At 46.8% G+C, this 13801-nt stretch overlaps 1 protein-coding gene across 1 annotated transcript in view; it reads right to left on the minus strand.

Annotated features, from left to right (window-relative positions):
- The window catches only part of PTER (phosphotriesterase related), a 280600-nt gene that overhangs the window by 113414 nt on the left and 153385 nt on the right, over positions 1 to 13801 (minus strand). The window contains exon 3 of the mRNA XM_078663580.1: positions 5708 to 5973. Within this exon, the coding sequence (XP_078519706.1) occupies positions 5708 to 5973 (266 nt within the window). The remainder of the gene's footprint in view (positions 1 to 5707; positions 5974 to 13801) is intronic.

Raw genomic sequence — 13801 nt, forward strand, 5'->3', positions numbered from 1 at the left:
AGAATTCATCTGAACATTATCAAACAAGTATCTTTCTCGTTTTCCCCGTTTTTTCTTTCTCAGCTTTAAATTCGCCTTGTAGGCTCCGGAGTTGTCCCTCAATCCTTAATCTTTAATCCTCTAGTCCTTTTCCTGCATGAATTTAGTGTTTCTCACAGCCGTGAAGGATCCCGATGAGTTCCACGTCCATCACCCGATGTTGAGGAAGCGTGAGACATGCTGCATGAACATTACAAAAAATTAGATCGCCTGGGGGTTACTGCGGGCAGTTTCGACTGCCATTCAGTCTGTCTTGCCCTAGATCAGTAAACAAGAGCCAGCCATCGCCACCGGTAAATTTCTGGTTCAGGTTCTCCGAGCGAGATTGGTGCGACTGCTCACTCCGGCGCCATCTTGCCTCTACATTGTCCCTGTTTACTATGCATTCTAGGCGTAAATCTTTTTTCATGTTCTGGGAATTTGCTCTTGCTTTGGGTGTTCAAAGCTGGAGGAATGGGCTGAATTTTCTTGTGTTCACTCCCAAGTTCTAGAATCTCCTAACTCCCTGCTTGAGACATTTCTAATTTGTTTGCCTTACACAAGGTGTGAAAAACACAGCTGTTTTAAAATATCTAAGGTCTGTTAATGTTACACTCCTGCTTCCTACGACCCAGCGACCCGAGGGGCGACTTCTGCAATTATTCAGAAGTCAATAGAAAATCATTTCTATTGTCAAATGTTAACCTAAAAACTTTTCATGAATTATGCTCTCCTAGGTATGTCTTAGACAGCCCTGCTCCAAATCATTTTCCTCTTTCCTTCTTCCAACAACAGGTAAAATACTTGTTGAGAAATTGGTGGGTCTTAGTTATCATTAACCCATGCATCTAGTAAGAAAGTAAAAATTCTTACTTTTCTCAACTTTCTATAAAACGGTACGAAATGTCCTGGGAGGTAAATAATGTTTTACCTCTCAGATGATCCTTGTCGTGGGGATTTTGTGTTGTAGTTTGATTACTTCAGATTGATTTAGTTGGTAATGGGATGGAGTTAGTCTGTAGTTGATGGATATTTTTCATTAATTTATTTCTACAGTGCACACACACCGGGTCGCTTCATCATGCTGGTATGATCAAAAGGTGCAAGAACACATCCTGGAATGGGATTAATTCCTAGTATATAACAGGGTGCTTTACTATGTGACAATTTTCCAATCTTCTCCTAAAATTGTCATGGAGAAGCCAGAGCTACGTATGTCTCATGTCTCAGATTCTGCCTGATCAATGAGCTGTATATCAACAAAATTGACAGAAATAATGGCTTAGGGATTACAATAAGTTAAAATGCAGAGTGCTCAGGAAAGAATCATGCTTGACTCTACAGTTGAAAATTTAACAGGCTGAGCACAAATACACAAACGCAACATGTTGGGTACGTTCAAGAAGGAACGAGGAAAATCAGCTAATTACAGTCCCTTCATCAACATCTGAGATCTAACATAGAGCATGAGTTAGGGCTAAAACAACTGTTTCAGAGCTTCACCTGAGCTAAACCTTGATTGAAAAAGAACAAGATGATCATTTCTCTCCGTATAAAATGATGGTTCTATAACTGCTGTGTTCAGCAATTTGTCTAGCTATCAGAAGTTGACTGATAAATGATAACATATTTTTTAGCTGTCAGTGTTCCTGGGCAGATATAAGTAGTAGCTGGTCACCTGCTGTTGATTTAGCAGTGGCTCTTTCAGATTACCAGGAAGAACCATCTCAGTGGGATTTTCAGCTCTTGCTTACAAGTACAATGCTATTCTGTACTTTATTTGAGCTGGAGTGATCAATTGTCATCAGTGCATTGTGTGACTCATTTCTGGCCATATCAAAAGTGAATGCACTCTTTTGCTTGCTTCTCTTGTTGCTGCAGTTTAGAGATCGTCAATGTCAGCCATGTGCAGGGCAAGGAAGTTTTAAGCTAAAGGGGAAGGAGAAGCTGAATGATGGGAACCACTGGCCACCTAAGCAGCACACTGTCTTTAATGGCAATATTGTTTAGTCACATGCAGTCTTCAGTTAAGACAAGTCCTTATTGGTCATAGAAACCCAGCTTGTGTTATTAAATCTTTTTGATAGCTGTGTTTTTAAGTGGAGGAATCTTTCTGTCTATGCCACTAATATGATATTACTATTTGCTAAAACCATGGGTTTTGTGAGCTCTGTCACTCTTTGGTTCCTGTGAACTAACGTGTTTTGGGAATCTTGATAGCATTATTGTATTAGAAGTGTTATGTTTTGTACTACTGTTGCAGCAGGGTTGTGTTGGACTTAGCCTTTTCTGCAGGATCAGCCCGGACATTTTGCCTTCACCCTCCTGTTTCCTGAACCTGTTTTAGCTGGCATTTTAGTACTCTGCACACTTTACCACTGTTAACCAGTGTTAAAGTGCTTGTACTCTCTTCTTTGAACATTGTGAAAATGGCTTGCATCCAACTGGCACATTTAATTCACTTTGCAAGTCTATAATAAAGTTAAATGCTACTAGTGGCCCTGCAAAAGACACACAGAAGATGGACAGAATGCAGAACAAATCAATAATTCTCCCCCAGTCAATAGATCTGGGTTAAATCCATTGTTCTTTTGCTCACCATACCACCCCAGTTTATACCTAGCCATATGCAAATCAGTCTTGACCCTGTGCCTCCTGGGAATAGTCCAGACCGAATTGCCAAACCAGGTCCTCCCTGGACTGGAAACAAGCATCCTGGGACTGGTTTTGGGGCATCACCCCTCAGCAGCCAGGCTAGCTTGTATCCAGTGGCAAATTGAGCCCGGGACCCATGTCTAGGTATACACGGCGCACTTAGGGTGAGAAAGCAAAAGACACACAGATGATGGATGGAAGGTTTAGCAAATCAAACATTCTCCCCCAGTCAATAGATCTGAGTTAAATCCATTGTTCTTTTGCTCACAATGCAGCCCCAGTTTAACCCAGCCATATGCAAATCAGTCTTGACCCTGTGCCTCCTGGGAAAAGTCCAGACCAAACTGCCAAGGCTGGTCCTCCCTGGACCGGAAAGAAGCATCCTGGTACCGGTATCGGGCCATCACCCCTTATCAGCCAGGCTAGCTTGTAGCTAATCGCACAGTGAGCCTGCAGCACTCATTGTGCCATCCACTTAAGTAGCCCCTTAAAACATGTCCCAGGCCTGCCATTACAGCCTCAATGCAGGCTTAAACTGCCAATCTGATTTGGCAATATAACTCTCTTGCCAAGCCTTAAACTCTCTTTTTACTGCATATAAGTGACCCCTAGGATAGACCCTAGGTAGCCCTCATGGTAGCGCACATTGTAATGAAAAAGATTGGACATGCACTTCTAGGTCTTACATGTTCTGGTAGTGAAAAAACACTTTTTTTTTTTACAATAAGGCCTACCGCTCCCAAAGGATAACATTGGGTTGGCTTACAACATTTATTAAGTGCTAACTTTTGATTGGGAGCATGTAGCATGTTTGTGTGCATTGCCTGTGAAATTGTAATTAAAAATATTGTTTAATTGTAAAGTTGGATTTTAAGTTACAATTTTAAAAATTCAATTTTTAGAAAGTTGTCATTTTCCTGCCTTTAGCCATTTGATGCCTTCAGCCTGTTACCGGATCACATGGCTGTGTGTAGTTGGCAGCTGGACTTTGTTTATTCTTCCCAGCCAGCCACTCAATAGTTTGTGTTATGTGTGTCTGGATGGGCCGTCAACCGGCAGGATGTGGCAGCTTAGCTGGGCACAGCCCCACTTGCAACTGAATAGGCTACGCTCTGCCTTCACACAAAGGACTTGTCACCACTACATTGTTTTTGCGGCCAGCTTGAAGCCAGGGCAGGAAAGTCAGGAAACTTCAAGGACTTCAAAAGGAACTCTCTAGAAACGTTTCATATTTCAAAGAAGGTATTAGGTATACAAAAGTAGACCCTCAGCAGACTCATTCTTCAGTACACTCCTGGGCCTGTGGATACTATTGAAGAAGGGCCGCTCTGCTGCTGTGCAGCACGACAGCCACTCTGCTGTCCTGCTTGCTGAAAAGGAAAACTGAACCTGCACCCTTCATCCCAGGCTGAAGTAATCCAAGGGTCAACTGACTGGCCTCCTGTTCTGAGTTACAGGGACATAAGCTCCAGAGGCTCCCTGCCAATGCCTAGCTGAATGGCTGCCTGGACCTGCTTGAGCCCTGTTGGACTCAGCTGGAGTGAGATCCTGACTCCCAAGAGGTGACCGTCAGGTCCTGGATGTGACATCAGTTGTGCTCTCTCCTCCAGAAAAGGAGAAAATCTGAGGATGTGGGCTCTTCACGACCATGAACTTGCTTGTTCGTGGCATGGTCTTTCAGACTCCGCCACCTACCAAAGTGAAGTTCCGGTGAACCCGACTTTTTGCACCAAAACAACTGCAAGCAACACCCGGCAACGCAAGATCTGCACTTCGCGCTACAGCACCAACAGATAGCGGTGACCACCAACATGATGCTTAGCCAACGACTGTCCACGACACCCGATAGGATCTTGGCACTACAGCGATGAACATCTGTGACTCCTGGCGTGCTATTCGTGCTACATTAACGACCATCCATGATGTTCTGTTCTCCCTACTCGGTGAACGGAACTCTTTGCACTGAACTTTTGAAGGTAATTCTTTCAGCGGGACTAACCTGGACCCTGTATTCCCGGTTCTACTGATATGATTTTTATCTATTTAGTCTCAAAATAATTTATTACATTTTGCTCTATTTTTCTAAACAGGTACAGGATTTTTCATGTCTTTGTTTTCATTTTAGTAGTGTTTGAAGTGCCGCATAAATACTGTACACATAGCCTCTAAGTTGAGCCTGACTGCTTTTTTGCCAAGTTACCCAAAAGGGTAAGCACAGGTTAATATGGGGTTTGCTTGTGTTTCACCCTGACGGAGACTGTGGTTGTTGCTTAAGTAGGGTGATACACCCCCCCCAACCAGCAACCCAATTTCCTAAAGGTTGTAACTGTAATTACAGTAGGTACATTATTATTGTGTAGATGTGTTGTTGCAGTGTTGTTGTTGCAACAGAGTTGTTCCAATGTTGGTGCAGGTGTGTTTTAGTAGTAGGGCTGCAGTGATACAATTATAAGGGTGGTGTTATAGTTGCATGGTTTACTATTGTAATATAGTTAAAGTGTTGTAATGGTGGTTTGAGGGGTTGTGCTTGCGGTAAAAAAGTGAAAAACGTAAGGGCCGGGGAGAGAGCAAGACCCTTCTGTGGATAAATTCTCATCCTGCAGTCTAGTACCCACATGACAAACACATTGCAACAGTACTTAGTTCACTTGTGGCAATGGCTGCTGTGTTACCCTGCTTCCTCATATTCATAGGCTTTGTCTGAGTGGCCCTTAAGCAATATTATTACCAAACCTGAGAATTGACATGTTCTGTTTAGGATTTCCTGGAATCACAAAATATTGCAAAAGATGTAATGCCTTTGCAAAAGCCAATAACCTTCTAATACAGAATTCTTAAACTAACTTCTACTATTAAAGTGGCATAACCAGCTACACAGAACGCAATAAATAGGTAAACGGACCAATCCAATATGCCTCACCAACTCTACACCAGGAATGACAAAAATGCCTGAGATGAGTTTATTTGCAGGTTACAGACACTTTTGCCATTCAGACACAGTATTAAGAATATTCACATGGAACATAAGTCTTACCTGTCAAGATGAGACATGACTGTTTTGGAGATATCAGCTCCAGCTTCTTGGAGAATCTGGATAATCTGGAATGGAGCTTCACTGTCCCGTCCTGGATGAACAATCACTGGACATCCGAGTTGAATCTGCGCATGGGCAGTTGCATGGAGAACCTTTCTTTCGCTCTCTGTGATTGGCCAGGAGCAACCAATTTCTCCAATCACTCCACACTTTATATCGGTTCCATCCGCTCCGTGAAGAACTTCATTTATTATCACCTCTGTAAGCTATGAAAAATGGAATTCTTCAATAGATCTATAAATTGAAAATCAAAATTTGCAACTAAACAATTCATGGAGAAACCATTATGAGCCGTGTGTATTACAACGATAATCCAGCACCATAAATGCAGATTCCTGTGATAGCTGTACTTCTAGGACAGTCGTGTTATTAAGGAATTAGGTCAAGGGATATGGGTAATAGTATGTGTGAATCGCTGGGTCTCCACTGATTCCACTATGTTTTCACTATTTTGACAAGTGCCTGTCTCCCCAACACATTTCGCCTGTTGAACATGTGTTCCTGCATTACTTATAATGCCGAATCAAGCAGTTAAACCCATTTATTTACCTGTCGGATGGGAATTAGGAGTTACATCGTCATGGAGTTTCAAAAGTGATATCATTACATATTTAAAAGAATTGTGTTAGACATTAAGTATGTTATGTATCTTTTATTAATATTTACTGCTTAATAGTGCTTTGTTCTTGCAGTTATAAAAGAAAGAAAGAAAGAATAGAAATTCAAAGATATCGTAGTCCTATTACAGAAACCTTGTACTGAGAAAAGGCAGAGAAACAGGGCAAAGGGAAACCTGTTTTGTATCAGGAGAGCTGAGCTAAAATCATTTTTACTATATTTACACAATACATTTTTTTAACTTTTCCAATGTGAAAGATGAAACTATGTTTGAGGCAAAATCCGTTTGTCCCATGTTTTATTACATTACTGGGCTAAGGTTTTAGGTTAAGTTAGGCGTTATTTGTATAGGGCAGCTTCACAAATGACTGGGCCTCTTGTTGTATAGTATAGTAATTGCATTTATACAGTGCCCTCGCCAGTGCCCCCCCCCCCCGGCTCCGGAACCCATAAAGGATCAGTGGTGAATTAGTATAGTGAAATACAAAAGTAATTTGAGTGGTGGATATGTTAGTCAGTTAGTTGGATTGAGAAGGCAAGTGGAGAGACCGCCACCTTCCCGGAGAGCTGGAAGCACGCCGAGATCAGCGCCCTCCTGAAGAAACCTACAGCGGACCCCACCGATCTCAAAAACTTCCGCCCCATCTCGCTCCTCCCTTTTCCTGCTAAAGTCATCGAGAAGATCGCCAACAGACAGCTGACCGCCTTCCTCGAGACGAACGGATCCCTCGACCCCTCGCAGTCTGGCTTCAGAGCCAACCACAGCACCGAGATCGCCCTCATCGCAGCCACCGACGACATCCGGACCCTGCTCGACAAGGGGGAAACAGTGGCCCTCATCCTCCTGGACCTCTCCGCTGCGTTCGACACGGTCTGCCACCGCACCCTAGTCCAGCGCCTCAGCAACATTGGTATCCAAGAGAAGGCACTGGAGTGGATCATCTCGTTCCTCGCCGGAAGAACACAAAGAGTCCGCCTCCCCCCGTTTCGCTCCGAGGCCACCGCAGTCATCTGCGGCGTCCCGCAAGGATCTTCACTGAGCCCCACCCTCTTCAACATCTACATGAAACCTCTCGCAGCCATCGCACGCCTGCACAACCTCAACATCATCTCTTACGCCGACGACACCCAGCTGATCCTCTCCCTCACCAGAGACCCCGACACCGCCAGAACCTGCCTCCACGAAGGGATGAAAGACGTCGCCGAGTGGATGAAGGACAGCCGCCTGAAACTGAACTCGGACAAGACGGAAGTCCTCATCCTGGGATCTTCGCCCTCCGCCTGGCACAACTCCTGGTGGCCCCCAGCCCTTGGCACCACACCCAAGCCAACCGACCACACACGCAACCTGGGCTTCATCCTGGACCCCTCCCTCTCGATGACCAGACAAGTCAACGCCGTCTCCTCATCGTGCTTCAACACCCTGCGTATGCTTCGCAAGATCTTCCGCTGGATCCCAACCGAGACCAGGAAGACTGTCACCCATGCACTCGTCACCAGCCGACTGCACTACGGAAACGCCCTCTACGCCGGAACCACAGCCAAGCTACAGAAAAGACTCCAGCGCATCCAGAACGCCTCCACCCGACTCATCCTGGATGTCCCCCGACGCAGCCACATCTCCAGCCACCTGAGGAACCTGCACTGGCTCCCCGTCGACAAGAGGATCACGTTCTGGCTCCTAGTTCAAGTTCAAGTTCAGGGATTTATATAGCGCACTACTCACCCAGAGGGTCTCAAGGCGCTTGGGGAGGGGGGGGTTCATTTTTTGTCGAATAGCCAGGTTTTAAGTTCTTTTCTGAAGGAGATGTGGTTCTGTGTAAGGCGGAGGTGAGTGGGGAGTGAGTTCCAGGTCTTGGCCGCTAAGTAGGAGAAGGATCTACCTCCCATGGTGGCTCTTCGGATACGCGGGACTGCGGCGAGGGCTTGGTTGGAGGATCTTAGTAGGCGGGTGGGTGTGTAGATGGACAGTCGGGTGTTGAGGCATTCGGGTCCTAGTTTGTAAAGGGCCTTGTGTGCGTGGGTGAGGAGACGGAACGTTATTCTCTTGTTGACGGGAAGCCAGTGGAGGTCTTTCAGGTGTCCGGTAATGTGATCTTGGCGAGGGATGTCCAAAATGAGTCTCGCTGATGCGTTTTGGATGCGTTGGAGTTTTTTCTGTAGTTTGGCTGTGATTCCGGCATATAGTGTGTTTCCATAGTCCAGTCGACTCGTGGCCAGTGCGTGGGTGACAGTCTTTCTGGTCTCGGCGGGGATCCAACGGAAGATTTTTTTGAGCATACGAAGTACGTTGAAGCAGGAAGATGAGACTGCGTTGACTTGTCTGGACATCGAGAGTGAGGAGTCTAGGATGAAGCCAAGGTTACGTGCGTGGTCTGTGGGAATGGGAGCTGTGCCCAGAGCCGAGGGCCACCATGAGTCGTCCCAGGCAGAGGGGGAAGATCCTAGGATGAGCACCTCCGTTTTGTCTGAGTTAAGTTTTAGGCGGCTGTGTTTCATCCATTTGGCTACTTCTTTCATGCCTTCGTGGAGATTGGTTTTGGCGGTGTTCGGGTCTTTGGTGAGGGAGAGGATTAACTGGGTGTCGTCAGCGTAGGAGATGATGTTAAGGTTGTGTTGGCGCGCGATGGATGCGAGTGGGCTCATGTAAACGTTGAAGAGGGTGGGACTGAGTGATGATCCTTGTGGTACGCCGCAGATGACTTCAGTGGCCTCTGATTTGAATGGGGGAAGTCGGACTCTTTGATTTCTCCCAGCGAGGAATGAGATGATCCAATCCAAGGCCTTTCCTTGTATGCCGATGTTGCTGAGGCGTTGTATAAGGGTGCTGTGACAGACTGTGTCGAAAGCGGCGGAGAGGTCGAGTAGAATGAGGGCTACTGTTTCTCCGTTGTCCAGTAGTGTTCGGATGTCGTCTGTTGCTGCGATGAGGGCGGTTTCGGTGCTGTGTTTGGCACGGAAGCCGGACTGTGAGGGGTCGAGTGAATTGTTGGATTCAAGGAAGGCGGCGAGCTGTCTGTTGACGGCTTTCTCAATGACTTTGGCAGGGAATGGGAGAAGGGATATGGGGCGGTAGTTTTTAAGTTCAGAGGGGTCTGCTGTGGGTTTCTTCAGGAGGGCGCTGAGTTTGGCGTGTTTCCAGATTTCTGGGAAGGTGGCAGAGTTGAATGAACAGTTGATGACATCACGAAGATGGGGTGCGATGATGGAGTCTGCTTTGTTGAAGATGTGGTGGGGACAGGGGTCGGTTGGTGAGCCAGAGTGGATTGAGTTCATTAGGCGGATGGTGTCTTCAGTGGTGATTGGGTTCCAGGCGTAGAGGATGTTGGATGGCGGTGTGGGTTCTAAGGGGGGTGGAGAAGATTGTTCGTAGGGAATGTTCTCGAAGCTGTTGTGAATGTCGGCAATTTTCTTGTAGAAGAAGGAGGATAACGAGTCGCAGAGGTCTTGGGAGGGAGTAATGTCGTTTGAGGCTGCTATGTGGTTGGTGAATTCTTTGACGATGCTGAAAAGTTCCTTGCTGTTATGGGCGTTGTTGTCGAGTCGATCCTTGAATGCTGATTTCTTGGTGGCTCGAATCAGTTTGTGGTGTTTGCGGGTGGCTGCCTTGAAGGTGGTCATGTTGTCCGTGGTTGGGTTTTTTCTCCATGTTTTCTCTAGGGTACGGCATAGCTTCTTGGATTTCTTAAGGTCATCATTGAACCAGGGAGCCTTTTTGTTACCGGATTAGATCTGGTGGTTTTTCATGGGTGCTAATTCGTCAGCGCTGTGAGTGATCCATTGCTTGAGTTTGGTGGCAGCTTGGTTTGGGTCCAATGAGAGGGTGGGAGGGTTTTTGTTGAGTGATGTGAGGAGTTGGTCGGTGGTGATTTTGTTCCAGATTCTTCGGGGAATAGGTTGTGGGGGGCTGTGGGTCGAGGTGGTTTTGTAGTTGAAATGAACACAACTGTGGTCCGTCCAATGGAGAGCTGTGGTGTGATCGAAGGAGATGTGTTTGCAGGAGGTGAAGATAGGGTCGAGCGTATGTCCGGCAGCATGGGTGGGGGAGTCAACAAGTTGTTTGAGTCCGAGATTGGCCAGGTTGTCCAGAAGGGTGGTGGTGTTGCTGTCTTTTTTGTTTTCCAGGTGGAAGTTGAGGTCTCCCAGTAGAATGTAGTTCTCGGAGGTGACGGCATGTGGGCTGATGAAGTCAGTGATGTCATTGCTGAATTGTTTACGGGTTCCTGGAGGCCTGTAGACGAGGGTGCCTCTAAGTGTGGTCCTAGGGTCGGTGTGGATCTGGAAGTGGAGCTGTTCGGCAGTTGCAAGGATATAGTCGGAACTGGTCGTGATTTTGATGGTGTTCTTGTGGACGATGGCGATGCCTCCTCCTGTTTGATTGGTGCGGTCTTTTCGGATGATCTTGTAAGCGTCCGGGATGGCTATGGCGATGTCGGGTGCTGATGATGCGTTCATCCAGGTTTCTGTAAGGAAGGCGACGTCCGGTGACGCAGTGTCGAGTAGGTCCCAGAGTTCAGTGGCGTGTCTGTGGACCGAGTGGGTGTTCAGCAGGATGCACTTCAGGTGGTTAGAGTCGGAGCTGTGTTTGGAGAAAGTGGATTTGGTGTGGGTCTTGATGCAGGCGAACTTACAGGAGTGGCAGGCGAATGGGCCGTGGGTACGTCCTGGGGCAGCTTCGTAGCATCGTGGTGTGCGTCCTGGGTTAGGGGCTAAGAGGGTGGCGGCGTCATACGATATGCGGGAGGAGTGCGGTTTGCGGGGGCCAGGGGGTCTGGCGCTGGGCGCGGTCCAGGCGCGGACGGGCATAGACGGGCTTACCTTTGGCACACCTTCGGCGCGCATAGGGCGCGACCGCTGCGCGGGAACGCTGCGCGAAAATGCATCTGACATATATGGATGGTGGGGGGGGGGGCGGGGGCGAGGGAGGGTCAGCTGGGAGGCGGAGGGCGGGGTTTAGGTCCGGGCAGGGAGTCACAACAACTAACTTCAAGATGGCAGCAGGCAAGAAACGAAACTGGATTGGGGCAATACCCATCAAAACATGCTATGCAATCATACAGTGAAATAAAATTAATTAAAGGCACTATGCGATTCCTTTCACTGCACGCTTGTAAATTGTAGCGTTTCGGTAATTGACTTCCCCCGCCAGTAGACAGTCACAAATGCGTGTGTACGAGGCAAAATTAATTAAATAAATACTCAATTGGCAGCAATGATTAATATGAAGAGCGAGGAAGGCAGATATCAAATGTGAGGCGCTACGATACCACTGCAGTCGGGTTGGGGAGCTGCGTGGGGGAGCGACCGCTTCTGGTAGGATCAGGACGGTCACAGAGGAGATGCCGGAGGGTAGGGCCAGATGAGTCTGTGGGAGGGAGGGTCAGCTGGGAGGCGGAGGGTGGGGTGTAGGTCCGGGCAGGGAGTCACAACTAACTTACCTCAATGACCGCCTGACCTTCTACATGCCCACCCGCCAGCTACGGTCCACCAGCCTTGCCCTCGCAGCCGTACCACGCATCCGAAGAGCCACCGCCGGAGGAAGATCCTTCTCTTACCTGGCTGCCAAGACTTGGAACTCCCTCCCCATCCACCTTCGGCTGACCCAGGACCATCTCGCCTTCAGGAAACAACTCAAGACCTGGCTGTTCGAGCAGTAGCATACCCCTCCCCCCAAGCGCCTTGGGACCCTCCCGGGTGAGTAGTGCGCTATACAAATGGCATGATTGATTGATTGATTGAGAGATAGAAGAGGGAACAAGTTTAGCATTTATGTAGCGCCTGCTACCCCTGATGCGGTGTTGAAAACACTTTTACTTCGGGTAGCACGCTACTCCGTAACCCAGTATTAGTGGTGAAGTAGAATAGTGAAATACGAAAGTAATTTGAGTGGTGGATATGTTAGTCAGTTATTTGGATTGAGAAGGATAGTGGAGGTACAGAAGAAGAAAGGATGCAGAAATCTTTCTTTTTTTTTGGAGCTCGGAGGAGGCTTAGGATGAGTAAAAGCGAGGGGGAAGAGTCAGAGAGAAAGTTTTAGAAAGGCTTGTTTTGGGGGATCGGAATAATGAAGAGGTACGAGATGGTGCAAGGATGGGTAAAGTAGGGAAGAGTCAATAAAGGGATCATAGTAGTGGTATGGGGAGGATATAAATTGATAGAGGTGTGGTATGAGAATAGGGTAGGGTAGTGCATTGGAAAGAGTAGAAGAAAGAGGTTTGAGATGAGAGAGAGAGTTGAGATAGAGGATATATAGAGAGCAGTATAGGGTGAGAAAAAGGGTAGTGCATTGGATACGCTGAATTAGAAGGAAAGTAATAAATATGTAGAGCTATAAGTACATGGAAGGTATATAGATGCAAACAGGAACATTTGTTAAGCAGAATTAATGAATATCTATTTTTTAAACAATTATTCTACATGTTTATGCAAAGCAATTCACATATATAAGAACATATCTATAGTACAAATAAATGCTTATATACAGAGGGATATGCTGTATATTTCTGTTTGCGTATGGTGGTTATGTGGAGAAGAGCCGATTCTTGAGTAGTTTTCTGATAAGGTGGTTTTCCATGGATCTTATGTTAGGAGTAAAGAGCTTCATAGTTTGGCTGCTTGAACAGACAAGGATGTGCCGGTGTTATAGGAAGGATGGTTCCCGCTGAATCCCCTCCACGACTGAGTGCCACACTTGTCCGGAGTAGGAAGAGCTATATAAATGCAACTACAATTACAATTCTGATTAGGCCCGACAGGCCCATTTTTCAGCACTGTCTCCTGTGTAGCAGTCTAATTAATCCCCTAGATAGAATGCATGATGTGAGAGCAGGCCCAGGCGCGGCCATGCTTGATGGTCATGCAAGCCTTCCCTGATGTCAGTATCTACGCCGCTAGGTACAATTACATGTATGTGTGGGTTCCAACTATAGCAGAACTCCACTATGGAATGAAGGCTCTGTGGCCCTGGCATAGGCTGACCAGGCGTCCCGGATTTGCTATGACAGTCTCAGTTTTTTAACAGCTGTCTCAGTAGATTTCAACAAATTTGGCTCATGTCCCGGTTTTTAGAGAGGGTCAACTGAAAACAGTGAGAGGCACTTTTTTAGATGTTCCAAAGCAGGGCTAGTTAGCATCTGCTATAAGTAGGCAATTTAATTAACAGGTATGATTCTGGTTTTAAAAATTGAATTTTATTTATCTTAGTGCCTCTTCTGTGCTGCTGAGGGCTGTCATTTTCTGCCACTTTGTTTATGTATAATTGTAGTCTTTCCTCTATTTTTGCGAAATGTCCCGGTTTTGGGATCGCAAGATATGGTCACCCTACTCTGACAACATCTTACACCCCCAGAAGACAATAGCTCCTCTCTGACTGGGAGTGCAAACAGTGGTGGGGGGAGGTGCGTGGCTAAAAGGCAC

The sequence above is a fragment of the Lissotriton helveticus genome, chromosome 10, assembly GCF_964261635.1.
Source record: "Lissotriton helveticus chromosome 10, aLisHel1.1, whole genome shotgun sequence".
Lineage (NCBI taxonomy): Eukaryota > Metazoa > Chordata > Amphibia > Caudata > Salamandridae > Lissotriton > Lissotriton helveticus.